Source organism: Anabrus simplex, chromosome 13 (assembly GCF_040414725.1).
Source record: "Anabrus simplex isolate iqAnaSimp1 chromosome 13, ASM4041472v1, whole genome shotgun sequence".
NCBI lineage: Eukaryota > Metazoa > Arthropoda > Insecta > Orthoptera > Tettigoniidae > Anabrus > Anabrus simplex.
In genome coordinates, this window is record NC_090277.1 from 79,163,506 (window position 1) to 79,178,791 (window position 15,286).

The 15,286-nt window shown below is 40.5% G+C and overlaps 1 protein-coding gene across 1 annotated transcript in view; it reads right to left on the reverse strand.

Annotated features, from left to right (window-relative positions):
- LOC136885050 (nuclear exosome regulator NRDE2) overlaps positions 1 to 15,286 on the reverse strand; it is a 56,365-nt gene that overhangs the window by 16,005 nt on the left and 25,074 nt on the right. The window contains exons 6-7 of the mRNA XM_067157444.2: positions 7,174 to 7,323; positions 3,149 to 4,337 (exon numbers count right to left, since the gene is read on the reverse strand). Coding sequence (XP_067013545.2) covers positions 3,149 to 4,337; positions 7,174 to 7,323 — 1,339 coding nt within the window. The remainder of the gene's footprint in view (positions 1 to 3,148; positions 4,338 to 7,173; positions 7,324 to 15,286) is intronic.

The following is a 15,286-nucleotide window of genomic DNA, read 5'->3' on the forward strand; positions in this document are numbered from 1 at the left end:
CTGTTCTCAGCTACTGAGGCACTCTTTCTTTATTCATCTGCACACGTCCAGGCTAGTGACAAAACCCACTGGTCCAACACATCAGGGATGCATAGCATAGAGCCCTTTGAAGAAAGTGTCATGTCAGACCACAAGCCTAACAACAAAGAAAAAGGTATTCGTTAGGAGTTCTTATTGTTCGGCAGAACTCGCTCCACATAAATGTGCCACGCAGTGTACAGGAGGGGAAGTATACACTCGCTTCTACTATGGTTCTCTAAAAAATACCTACTGCTCTGGATGGACATTCAACATCTCAAACTGAACAACCTGAGCTTCAATGTTCGACCTTTGCGATGGATCAGAAAGCGGGAACATTCCTCTGAACAGGGGAGGTACTAGAAAAACAGCCTGCAACATCATTCAGTCTGGTGCAGACCTTAACAGCGTTAACATAATTTACGAGCAGTGTACTACTTACAAAGAGGCTGCCTGGCCGAGGCAGTAAAAGGTGTGCTCTGTTCACCCGGAAGGACGTGGGTTCCATTTCCCATCAGGACGTCGAAAAATTTAAGAAACAAGATTTCCACTTCCAGAGGTGCACAAGGCCCTGAGGTTCACTCAGCCTACACCCAAAACGAATACCAGCTTAATTCCTAGGGACAAAGGTGGGCACATGTAGAGCTAACCACTCTACCCCACCAAGTGCCGAGGTTAAGGATAGAAAATTGACAATGGTGCTTCACGCTGCTGCAATTTAATTTGTCACTTGTTCCTTCCCTGATCAGCAAGAATGCCAGATGTGTGTCAAGCCTCTGAGTGAGCTCAACCCCACCCATTGCATCAATGATATACAGTGGAACCTCGATTATCCGTTCCTAGAAAATACGTTTTCCCGGAATATGCGTTCAAATTACGTGGTCCCGCAAGCTTCGTAATTAAATCACGTTGTAAAAGTCCCGCATTATCCGTTCCTCGAAGAAACAATTTCCCGGATCAACCGTCCAGAAATTCCAGTCCCATCAACGCTAAATCCTCGATCAATCGTTTTTTAATAAACTGTGTCTCTCGAAAGGACGGCTATGGCATATTTATGGATCTTGGTGTTAACGCCCCGTGTTTGCGATAGTTAAAGCAAGTACTGTACCGGTACTGGAAAAGCGATTGGCGGTGAACTTGCATAAGGGACCATCTTAGCATCGCATTCGGGCGGTATTGTTTAGAGATTGTCGGAAAATCATAAAGCAGAGAGTGGCCACAACAATTGCAAGGAGACATGGCGCATTTCAACAGCTCTGTTTGAAGACGGAACGAGTTTCGTCAAATGTTCACACTTATAAAACATCCATATTATGTCCAGGGTTAGATGTTTATATGTTTACATTTTTTCGATTGTACTGCCGAACAGGTTTTCGGCACTTTGCTCAGGGCACTGTTGAGTAACTTGGCTTTCAGGTAGGAATTGTAACTGTTCCTTCTTAACACAAATTCAGTATTTTTGATATTATCGTACATGATTATGTTAGCGAGACCAGAACAGATGTTGCACCTTACATTAAACAAAAAAAAAAAAAAAGAAACCCATGGAAGGTCTTGGAATTGCCTATTACTGTTTAGGTCCTAATGTAAGACTGGGAATTTTACGTTTTCGTGTTAAAAATACCAAAAACCACAGTCGTTTTATTTGCGCACGTTACATTTTAAATGGTTGGTATCATTTCCAACTCGTACTGACACGTGCAGCGAGCGCGCTTTCCAGATGACCTCAAGGTCACGAATAACCGTAATTTCTGAAGTTTTGATGATATTTCTTTTATCTTTCCAATTTGACTGGATTTGTGACGCACAGAACTGAATATAATGCATTCGAGAACTTTTAAGAATCGATACTTACGTTCGAAACCGTGTTTTCGAGTTCAACCTTTAAAAATCGATGTAGGCCTAATTTGCGCGGTACGAGATTTCCAGAAACTGACTACTAACTGTATACCGGAGACCAAATTACAATGAAAGATTAAGAAATGAAGGGATTTCGCCATCAATTTGGGTGCTTTTGTATCTAATGTGCTTTATTTTATTAGATGAGAGAATTGAAAAGCTACTTGTGGTCGATTGTCGTTTGGCTTGGCGTTATTAGATTTTTCGAAGAGTTTGGTTAGCCTAATCAAAGTTGCTGAACTGAAAGAAGTTTTCACGGGAAACTGACGAAGATTCCCTTGTAAAATTGAATATAAAGTATCGAGATTTTGAACTTTCGTACTGGTAATGAATGGGGTTTCGCGGTCTAACATGCCTGCCTCTCATCCAGGGGGCCCGGGTTCAATTGTGACCAGGTCAGGCAGTTTTACCTGGATATAAGCCTGGTTCCAGGTCCACTCAGCCTACGTAATTACCTTTAGTTGTGAAGCTATCTAATGGCGAGATGGCGACCCCGATCTACAGAGCCAAGAATATCGGCCGAGAGGATTCGTCGCACTGACCATGCGCCCTCATAATCTGCAGACCTTCGTGCTGAGCAGCGGTCACTTGGCAGGCAAAGTCCCAATGGGGCTGTAGTTTGGTTTGGTTTAGGAGTTTTTGTAAGATTATAATTATACATATTTCATTTTTGTGATGTTTAGCCAAATTGTTGATGGTTTTCATTCAATCCCTAATTTTCCGTTTTCCCGTGTTGTACGTTTTATTTTCATGGTCCCTCGAAAAACGGAGAATCGAGGTTTCACTGTATTGATAGCATGCCTGCCAGGACGAGAATGAAATATTGCAATTTTCTTACCTGGGGATGTCTGCTAAGTTTACCTGTAAGTGGGGAAGTATGATTTTAGGTTTCTGAGTGTAGCACAGTATTTGTAACCAGTTGTAGTCTGTAGTGAAACCTATATGGAGTGATGCCATATTCCATACATCTCAGCCAATCACAATGCAAGAGGAATGGAAAATATTAACAAAATTTATAATATACTTCGTTATAAACGTAATATATTTCTAGAAGAGGGCTGGTGGGTCTATAACATTCATAATGAATGCATCACTCTCCTACAAGTAATACGAGGTAAGATTTTCATCACTTAACATTATTTATGCTGCAGAACAGATAGTGGAATTCTACTAAAGCTAGTTATAAATATGGTCCTTGAACAGAGAGAGATGAAGACCTCTCCCAACTTACGCTGTAAGTATTGCTCTTCCCACGCTTTGAGCAGGTGGAAAGTACGTGAGTGCTTTCTCGAACAAAGCACCTGCATCCCACGGAGATCTAGTAAGAAGAAGGAACCAGGCATGACATACCACCCAATCCACCGTAAAATGAGGTAGCAGATGTTCGCTCCCCCTGGCGAGTGTGTTGGTGTCTATGCGAGCAAACAGCTCCGTTGTAATGTGATGGAACTTATCAGCCACAGAAGCAATCTTCCCTTCCTTCAGCTCGGCATCAAAATTGATCTGAGGTGATCCAGAACCTAATGCCACTAACACACTCAAGGCTTTTTTGTTGTCTTCTCCGACGTTCTTTGCAACGTCTGCATTAGTCCTCAGAAAGAATTCACACAACGTCCTGTACAAAGAACATAATCCTGCCTTTTGGTTCTCATTCACAATATTAATAACTGGCACACCACCCTGCTGCGCAGCTATAATAGTTTGGAGTATCTTACACGCTCCTTCTCTTTGCCCTAACTCACTCTCAAGAAGTGCATACTCAAGGTAAAACAGACAGTTATTCCTATTTTCTTCCTTTTTCAAAAAATCTTTCACTACGGACTTGATTTTCTTCTTCCTGGTCGGTGGCACCTTTCCATGGCCATGCTTGTTAAGTATTAGTAGAAACCTTTCGAATCGTAACCACCAGACACAAAGTGCTACTCTTAAAGGTTCAGTTAAACAATCTGAACAAGGTACGAAAAGTTTTGTAACAAAATCTAAGTACTGCTCTTGACCAGGCCAATGATCCAACAGATATTGAGGACCACACATCAGACTAGACACACCTTTCAGTAATGATTCATCAACAAGTTCCACGGTTCCTTGAGGATAATGCACACTTAGCAGCGATTCAGCACAGTCGAGATACCATGGCACTTGGTCTGCACCCAGGAACTGAAGTGTGGTACTTCGACACGGCAACAGCGGCACTTTCAACAGGGTTAAGACTATTAGAACGAGCTTGAAGTTAAGTCCTGGAGTGGTTATGGGGTGGAGCAAGTCTGAAACATCATCTGGGAAGACTAGGCGTTGAGGGTCTTCGCAGTCGGCACTGGACGACCAAGGAAGCCAGTGCGCGCATTCACGGAGCCTCTCCACTCGATACCACAGTTCTGGCAACGGCAACTGTGAGGTCAGGATCCTTTCCTCCAGACTGGCTGCAATTGGAAAGAAGTAAACACTATTAAAAACAATTACCAATTTTTAACAAAAGTTAAGTGTCTGAATATTGGCCTATATGGTTTAAACAATTAGTCAGCTGTGAATTAAACGGAAAATTTTGATAACATAATTTTTTCATGTTTGTCTTTTTCACACATATTCATCTCCTACATACCTTTAATCTTTCTTACTAGCTAATGTGTCCTTCCACAAACCTTTGAGCATGTATTCTTAATTTCAACATCAGGATACCACTCTGCAATTAAGACACTAGCATGTGGACCAGTCATGTTTTGTGAACCTCCTTTTACCACGATAAGCTGAAAATTTAGGAGTAACATGGAAGACACAACATAAACAAAAACATCCACTGGTGATGGTCAAAATGAATAATATTAACTGTGTTTGCACAATGTTGCCTGTGTTATTTGTAACTCTCAACTGTATCTTTGTTATACATACGAAAGAAACAATGTTAGCTTCCCAACAATCGACACTGTTGATGTGGATGTTCTTATTTATGTTGCGTTTTCCATGCTATTCCTAAATTATCAACCCGTCGAGGTCAGCCGACAGTCAACTGTATGCCTGTGACTCATCCTTCTTCTTAAAACTTCCAAATAAAAGGTTTGATTGACGGTCTGACCTGGGGGAACAAACTGTGAAAGCAAATCAGCATTGTTTTGATGTTTGATCTGTCTTGATGACAGTTTTTTCGACAGGGTGACAATGATGTCCCCCACGGGCTTGACTGTTGCTTTGTTTCTGGGTCGTAACCACAGCACCATGACTCATCACCGGTAATGACTTTTGACTGAAAAATTTGGATCAGTTTCAAGCCGTTGTTTCACAACACAACATGTTTCAACTCGGCGTTCTTTTTGATTGTCAGTCAGAACCCAAGGAACAAACTTGGCAACAACCCTTTTCATTCCCAAATCTTCCGTTAAAATTCACCGAACCAAGCTCCAAGATAACCCACTACCGGGCGAGTTGGCCGTGCGGTTAGGGGCGCGCGGCTGTGAGCTTGCATCCGGGAGATAGTGGGTTCAAATCCCACTGGCGGCAACCCTGAAGATGGTTTTCCATGGTTTCCCATTTTCACACCAGGCAAATGCTAGGGCTGTACCTTAGTTAAGGCCACGGCCGCTTCCTTCCAATTCCTAGGCCTTTCCTATACCATCGTCGCCATAAGTCCTAATTGTGTCGGTGCTACATTTAAAAAAAAAAAAAAAACACTAATCTCTTGACACGTTGATCAACTGTCTGTCAATGGTCTGTGAGCACAAGCTCTTGAATTTTTTCAACATTTTCATTGATTCGGGCAGTTGATGGTCGCCATTTTTAAACCAAGCAAACCACTCGTACACTTGAGTTTTTCCCACGGTGTCATCTTTGTAAGCTGTTTTCAACATTAAAACAGTTTCAGCAGCATATTTACTGAGTAGTAATGAAATGAAATGGCGTATGGCTTTTAGTGCCGGGAATGTCCGAGGACAAGTTCGGCTCGCCAGATGCAGGACTTTTTTTATATGACTCCCGTAGGTGACCTGCGCGTCATGATGAGGATGAAATTATGATGAAGACGACACATACACCCAGCCCCCGTGCCAGCTAAATTAACCAATTATGGTTAAAATTCCCGACCCTGCCAGGAATCAAACCCGGGACATGTGACCAACGGCCAGCACACTCACCATTTAGCCATGGAGCCGGACACCAAGTAGAAAACAAAATTTCACAGCTGCACTTAAACTGGCCATCATAAAAAACGAAACGAGAACAAAACAGCACTAGCAAAAACATTCATTGCACATGAACAGAACAAGCCAGGTCGACAACACAGGCAGCACTAAACTGGCAATGAGTTGTGCTATACATGCCTAGTGGCAGAAATGCGTACTACACAAGCTTCATCCACAGCAATGTTATTTCGGTTATTTTTGGGTACCCCTTCGTACATCACCTTACCTCCATAGTTTGGACTGAAGGAAAGGCACCACGTGGATGTCAGAAATATAGCTATATGAAACAAATAGCAATGACATGGGAGCATACAACTGTGTGGTAATGAAGATTATTGCAAAAGTGGAAATGATTGATGATACTGAGCATCTCCTTTACAAAGCTCCACATCATCTGCTTAGGTTATACAAAAACTGAATTCCTACCATCAATCTGTATGCCACTGAAAAAGTGCCAAGTATCATAGCTTAAATATTTTTTAAAAAATTTAATCCATGTGTTGGAGGATACTGAAGCACTCTTTCTTTAATCATCTGCATATGTCCTGGCTACTGACAAAACCCACTGGTCCAACATGTCAGGGATGCAAAGAGCCCTTTGAAGGGAGTGTCGTGATAGACCATCAGCCTAACAGCAAAGGCAAAGATTTTCCCCCAGACTCGGTGAAGGATCCCACCTCTACGGCAGTGAACTGGAACATGATACTTTGGGATGGGGGGTTCAACTGGGAAGAAGGACCAGTGCCTTACCCAGGCATCCTCAACTATGTTGAACGGAGGCTGGGAAGATTGGAAGGGATAGGAAAGGAAGAGGTCATGGTCTTAAGTGAGGTACCATCCACATATTATCCTGAAGAAGAAGTGGGAAACCATGGAAAACCACTTCGAGGATGGTTGAGGTGAGAATCAAACCCCACAGATGACCTCCCGAGGCTGAGTGGACCCCGTTCCAGTCCTTGTACCACATTTTAAAATTTTGTGGCCAGCCCCCCCCCCGGGGTGGCAACTAATCACACTAACCACTACACCACACAAGCGGACTACCAGAGCTTAAATAACAAAGCAAAAGATGTCTATATTGACTTACTGATGTACTCTTCAGAGACAGACGGAAGATCTTTGAAGAGCTGTGTGCCAGACTGGGCCAGGGTAAGCTCAAGGTACATCTTTATCAGCATCCACAACTGTTCCCAGAGACCAGCTTGACGAAGAAATAACCCACAGTCCAGGAGGAGATCTGTGAATTACACATAACAAAATTTAGAATTTTAAGCAACACAACTTACATGTTTTTTAAAGGCAAAAACTCTTTCAAAGAATCTATATTTACCTTATAAATGGACTAAATGGACAAGATATGTTTTGTGTCATTTTTGTGCAACTATTTTTACTTTCCTGTTATTTACTGTTATGTGGTTTATTACTAGTGGATCTGCTACCATTATCTCAGTCTTTTCAAATGATATCTGGAGTACTATTTTTTGTGCTATATTTTGTAGACTTCTATTTGATTTCTGGCTTCTTGAATGTTATTAGCTCGTAACTCTAAGTTATCTGCAAATCCCAAGCAATTCAAGTTTATTTGATCTCACTTGGTTCCAATTTTTATGTTCTAAAGATTTTCCTTGTGTCATTCCCTCATCAAATGATCTAGAGCACAGGTGAAAAGTAACGGTGATAAACCATCCCCCTGTCTTAACGGTTCAGGTATTCCTCCTCTGAATTTAATTTTGATTTACTGTTTGTTAAGGTTTTTATCACTTTTATTAATTTTATGGGAATCAACATCTATATCATATGATAGCCAAGCAGGCATCAATTTTTTTTTTTTTAAAGAGACAAAGTCTCTCATAGTGCATTGGCACTACTGGTGGCTCCAAGTAGCCTACGCAGTGGCCTCCACGGTATGCACTAGCCAGCGTCTTGGTAGGTGTGCTAGGTACCAACTGATGAGCCCAACCTAGCACACGAGGGCGAAACGCTGGCAACCAGGAATGAGTTAGCCGGAAAATTTATAATGTCCAATAACGGACAATTTATATTGGTACTGACGCCTTTAGGCGATCTGCGCGTCATGATGAGGATGAAATGATGATGAAGACGATACACACACCCGGTCCCCGTGCCAGCGAAATTAACCAATGATGGTTAAAATTCCCGACCCTGCCGGGAATCGAACCCGGGACCCCTGTGACCAAATGCCAGCACGCTAACCATTTAGCCATGGAGCCGGACATTTTCCTTTACACGTAAGCACAGGAAAATGAACACAACGAATATTGTTCTGATGGACTAAATATCCATAAATATAAACTAAATATCCATATGTGGCTGGGAGGCGTGACCAGTCTTAAGGAAAGTAATGGATAGGAAGAGCATTGTGAGATATGTCCTTTTGTCCGAACAGCAACGAATTTATCAAGGAAAATGTTCAAGTTTTTTGAAAATATTTAAGAAATGGCTAGGTAAACAACTGACAGGGAATCTGCCACTTGGGTGAAAGCCTTAAATGTAGATCATTGATGAATGATTGATGTATTAAGAAATGACTATCAAAAGACTCCGAGATTCAATGCTATTTTACGTAACTCTCCCGGAAGCCTCTTGTGCGTGTGAAACTCTGTTGCAAATTTAAAATGAAAGAAGAACCGATCAGCTCCTCAAAACTGAAAGAAGAATCATCAGAACTTGAATACTATTATTTTTTAATTTATTTAATATACCTATTTGAAGCCATGTCTTTTCAGTTTTGACTAAGTGTTGGGTTCATCAGTCTGACAAAACTAATTTTGAATAAATAAATGTACAAACAATCTGAAAAAGAAACAACTTTATTACCATTTTTTTTTTTTTTTTTTTTTCAGAACTGTTGATCAAAGCCTTGAAATCGTAGACAGTTTCGAATACCTGTGGAATGAATTAATGCAGAATACAAGGCTGGACATGGAGACTAGCACGAGGGTGTAACAGGGCAATGAATTCTGCCAGTGTGTAAGGTTTTTTTTTGCTAGGGGCTTTACGTCGCACCGAGACAGATAGGTCTTATGGTGACGATGGGATGGGAAAGGCCTAGGAGTTGGAAGGAAGCGGCCGTGGCCTTAATTAAGGTACAGCCCCAGCATTTGCCTGGTGTGAAAATGGGAAACCACGGAAAACCATCTTCAGGGCTGCCGATAGTGGGATTCGAACCTACTATCTCCCGGATGCAAGCTCACAGCCATGCGCCTCTACGCGCACAGCCAACTTGCCCGGTCCAGTGTGTAAGAAACCTTGTCTGGAATAAGGAAGTGTAAAGAGATCATGTACAAAATGTGTTATGCACCTGTATTGAGACCTGGACACTGACAGGTAGGGAGGAGAGTAGAATTCAAGCCAGTGAAAATAAATACCTAAGAAGTACGATAGGAAAGACAAGGAAAGACAGACTGAGAAACGAATATGTGAGAAAGGAGGTCAGAATGGAAAACCTAAATGAGAGAACTGATATGAGTAAACTAAGATGGTTAGGACATGTAAAAGGGATTGAGGAGGAAAGAATATCAAAACAGATGATGGAGATGAAGTTCGAGGGAAAGAGAGCGAGAAAGACCTAGAATGAGGTGGATCAATTCGATAAAGAAGGGTGCAAGAAGAACAAACCTGGACTGGGACAAACTGATGGAAGGGGAATGGTGGAAAGAGAGAGGAAAGTGGAGAAGTGCCATAAATGCCCCGACCAGACAACAGTTGAATAAGGTGAAAGGAGGAGGGGGATGATGGTTTCTTTTTCAGATACTGTAGTTTATAAATTTATTTACTCAATATTAGTTTCGACAGACTAAAGAACGTAACAGTTATAAATAAAAAATAACACGAGTCTAGAGAATCCTTCCTAATAAAACTGTTCATCAAGACATTGACCTAATCACCAACAGAAGAAGAAAAGAATCATTTATTTCTTTCACATCTTGCGGCTGCCAGGAAATCTGATTTTACAACTGGTGATAAGAAATGTTGGAGAGAAGACAAGTGTACAATGGATCTAGCAAGATCTCAGAGTTGGACTCAAGATGCACAAAAAAATAATAAATTTAACACCCTTCTTAAGACTCACAACAAATTTTCAGCAGAAATAAAGGCTAGTCCACACCAAAATTATGTTATCAAAACAAAGTTAACAAACAATGTTAATGAAAACATTTCTCAACATAATAAACTTTTGTTAACAAACTTCTTCAACATTATGTCCACACCAGAAAAGCCGTTTGTGAGATAGCAATGCATAGGGTCAGGAAAAGAACACATGCAAAGTGTGGCAAAGAAAAATATTGGAAAGGCATATGATAGTGCCCCAAGGAATTTGGTATGGAAAACATTGACTGTGGCACAGATTGGGAATGAAACAATGCAGATGGTAATAGCATTGTATCAAAATTGCAAAAGCTGTGTTAGAACCAAAGTGGGTCAAACTGAATGGTGAGGCAAGAAATGTTAAGGACAACACAAACACCCAGTTCCCAGGCCAGGGATATTAAGTTTGGAGAAAACCCTTATGTGTGGACGAAAAGGGGTCATTATACCAATTTTCAAGAAAGGAGACAGGAAGCAATGTGAAAATTACAGAGGAGTGACACTGATACCTCATACAGCTAAGATCCTTGAATGAATCTTGGATAAACGAATAAGAGACAGAGAAGAGTGAAAATTGGCAGAACACCAGTATGGATTTAGAAGAGGCAGGTCCACATTTGACCCAATATTTACACTGCGTCAAATGATGGAAAGGTATTGGGAATATGGAAAGGACATGGTAGTAACGTTTCTAGATATTGAAAAGGCATATGACAGTGTCCCAAGGAATTTGGTATGGAAAACATTGAATGTGGCACAGATTGGGAATGAAACAATGCAGATGGTAATAGCATTGTATCAAAATTGCAAAAGCTGTGTTAGAACCAAAGTGGGTCAAACTGAATGGTGAGGCAAGAAATGTTAAGGACAACGCAAACACCCAGTTCCCAGGCCATGGATATTAATCATCTACAATTAAAATACCCTGACCCGGCCGGGAATCAAACCCGGGGCTGCCGGGTGACAGGCGGGCGCGTTGCCCCCTACACCGCAGGGCCGGTCATTGTCTCCCTTACTCTTCATTATCATGAATAGAATTCCACATAATATCAAGGAGAATATGATGGGTGAGCAAGTAAAGTCTATGTTCTTTGCTGACGACATTGTAGTTTGAGGAGATAATGAAGAGGAAGTACAGACACAAGTTGATTTATGGAATGAGGAGATAAGAAATTTTGGTATGATGATTAGTACTGTGAAAAGCAAAACTTTGATCATGACGAGAGGTAACAGAAAATCCAGAGGAGTGATGAAAATAGGAAATGAACCTCTTGAAGTAGTGAAAAATTTTAAATATTTGGGTAGCATGATGTCACAAGATGGAAATTTGGATGGAAAAATTGATTTAAGAATACACCAGTCTGCAAGTTTCTACCAGTGTGTGAGAGATATTGTATGGAAAGAAGAAGTGCCAATAAAGTGCAAGAAGGTTTTATACTTGTCCTATTATAAACCTACACTGACCTATGCTTTAGCAGCCTGGACGTTGACTAAGCGGAACCAAAGATACAAGCAGCTGAAATGAGGTTCTTGAGGAGCATACAAGAAAAGACAAGAGGAGATAGAATATGAAATGAGGAAATAAGGAAAAGCATGGAAGTGTGTAAACTTCAAGAAGAGATTGATATGGCAAAGCTAAAATGGTTTGGAGACATGATGAGAATGCCAGGAGAGAGAATAAAGAGAACATTCATGGATACAGAGACTGCAAAGAGGCCAAGGGGACAGCCTAGAATGAGATGGAGGAGTTCTGTTGTGGACTGTATTGCAAATAGAGGAGTCGATAGCAATAAAGTACTAGAAGAGGAATGGTGGAAAGATCGAGTAAGGTGGAGGGCTTTGGTACACTACCCTACCCAGAGAGAATCTGGAAAAGGGATGGATGAAGAAGAAGAACACTTCTGTCAGAACTTTCAATTCATGATGCAGCAGGCTTTCAAAATTTTCTTGAGAATGTTCCCGCATGACTTTCAGTTCTTGTTTACAGTAACTGGGCCTTAAATTGCAAGAAATGATACAGATATCAGAAAGCCAGCTCCACTAATGACAGGCTATGTTTTTTATAGATTCAACTTTAAGATTTCTAGCAACTGGTGACTCAGAAATTTCACTTATATACCTATTTGTCTAGGGTATCAAAACGAGCAATTTCAGTTACTGTGCCTGAGGTGTTTGAAGCTTGTCTGTCTGTTAGGTCATCAGCCCAGAGGCTGGTTGGATCCTCAAATAACACCACCAAAGGCTATGCAGTTATATCATCATCATCATCATCATCATCATCATCATCATCATCATCATCATCATCATCATCATAGGTTGTTCTACCATTCGGCAGGTCCAATAATGGCTGTGACCTCCATATCTCTCAATCTTGTGCCCTTTCCTTCACTTCTGCATAATCTTCCTTTCTTTTTCTAATGCTGTCTAATAACTGATAATTTCTCCTTCCTCTTCCTCGTTTTCCTTTTATCATCCCTGCAATTGCTACATCGAGGTTTTCTAATAGAGATGCAGTTATAGGAAAACCACAAAAACCAATGGCAGTACCAAAATGAGGCGTACTAGCCAAGACGAGGAGTGAGGTAGTTTGCCATTGCTTTCCTCACTGGGCCAGGCAGTGCTATTGTAGCACGACTGACCCTATGAGCAACACGTTTCATAACACTCAGACGCACTGGTTACCCCTGAATGCTATTACTCAGCACCATCCGTACCCCAGGCGCTTCCATACTGTCACAACTATTGATGAGACTGGAACTTCAGTGGAAGCTACACTTTGCTCTGGCCTGTGCCAAGAGATGAATGCAAAAGTACTGCATCCATCAAGAAATGACAGCAGGCAGGTCTGAAGCTTTATACAACAATATCAAGAAATTCGTACAGGTACAAAATAAAGAAAACCTTCATTTAACCTCGTTAAGATAGTATTATTTTGATGATATACAAGTGATTATGGAAGGTTAGGTTATTCAGGGCGGAGCAAAGCTGGAAAAACAACTAAAAGAATATTATACAGAATTAAAGATACTGTATATTAGAAATTTCGCTAAAGCTACAGCAATTTCAGACGAACTGAGAAAATTACGATCAAAACAAATGAGAAAATTACAATCGAAACAAATGAAAAAGTTCAGGGAAGATCACAAGAAAAAAACGGTATAACCTTAATAGAGAAAGTGAACGTGGAATAATTCAGGTGGTCCAATATAGCCAATAAAGATGTCAATAATAATAATAATAATAATAATAATAATAATCATTATCATCATCTTAGTAGGTAAGGTGCATTCTGCTACTGTGACAGTAGATGGTACTAACTGCAACTGTCTGGCTGCAGGTCAGGTGGCCAATACCAAACCCGTCTCACTAAGGGTGAACCAACAGCTATCGGTGGAGGAGTTCTCCCTTAAGAGATCTAATGAAGCCACTGTGCGGGATATGACACATAATAAATTCATTAGAATCAGGGCAGTATAGCCAGTCCATGTTAGGTGGAGGAAATACTGTTAAGGGTTAAGGGATGGCAACATCTTCAATGACCTTATGTCCTTCTGGTCAGCAAGCCATCATGAAGACATTTGCCTGCTAAGTTATAAATTTTGCAGTAATAATAATAATAATAATAATAATAATAATAATAATAATAATAATAATAATTTTAAAAATACAATTAAGGTTAAAATTACCGAGGAGTTATATGACAGTCATTGGTATATATGCCTCAACTGAGGGCAAACCCGAAGACAATGATAAATTCTACAATGACCTGCAGAAGATAACAAACAAAGAAACAGACACAGTATTGTTATTTATTGTGAAGGTTAAATTTATTTTCTGACTGTTGTGTGTGTTTCATATTACTATGTATATAAGTTTGACATATTTAAGACAACCTCTTTGCCCAGGTATTCAAGTGATTGTTTTGCTTGTTTGAGTTATTTTCATTAGATTGTATTATTTTCCATAGATTGTGGTGGTTCTTGTTTTCCATTTAGATACGGCTAATATGGTTCAGTATAAAATTTCTGTTATTTTTGAGAAAATAAATTCGAAGGGTTTAAAGACTCAAAGGCTTCTTTTTTATGGTACTTGATAAAACAGGAAATTATACTTAATAGTGTGTGGTTTTTTTTTTAGAACTAGCTCTCTGCTTAACGGTGCTAAGTTAACGATTCCAAGTCACTTCAGGCACTCGTAGATGAGTAAAACCTATTTCCCTAAATTTACAACATTTTTCTGCATTCCTTTGAAAAGTGTAAAAGAAGGGTTTCACTGTAGGTTTTTTTTTTTTTTTTTTTATTAACAATGACATGACATTAAAATCTAAACCTGATTTGTAAGTAATTCTTGGTTATACGTAAAATGTGCCCTTCACCTTGACATGCATACAACTCAGGTTCGACTGTACATACAACGCTATTCTTTTTCAGGGTCCGATCGGTCGCAAAATTAAAACCACAGTGAAAATCAAAAATGTTTTATTTGAAATATTTAGCTACACCATCCAGCTACTTCTCTACACAGTCGCTGTTCAGACACAGACATTTGTCGTAGCACAGTACCAACTTTCCAATACCCTCGCCATAGAAGGCAGCCACCTGTGCTTTCAGCCACTTCTCTACGCTGGTCTGCAACTCGTTGCCTGTGCCAAAATGCTGTCCCTCTAGCCAGTGTTTCATGTGAGCAAAGAGATAAAAATCAAGGATAAGATCATCGGCTGACACTCGCTTCCTTCCCTGGCTACCTGCATCATGAACATCAGTACGTTCTGCTTCAAAGTTCCTGCACCATTACCACACTTCGCTATCACTCATGAAAGTTTCACCGTACACATTACTCATTCGTCGATGAATTTTGGCTGCACTGTACCCCTCAGCATGAAGAAACCGAATGACGGCACACACTTCACACTTGGCACGAGACTATTGTTCTAGGCATGTTTACGTGTTTACTGCGCACTCAGAAATGATAAGTGTGATGTGAAGTGGTCGACGAACATACTAAAGACACTGCGCGACTCATCTGTACAACGCTTCATCGGATTTTCTTTGTGGTTTTAATTTCACAACCAATCAGATCTTGAAAAAACT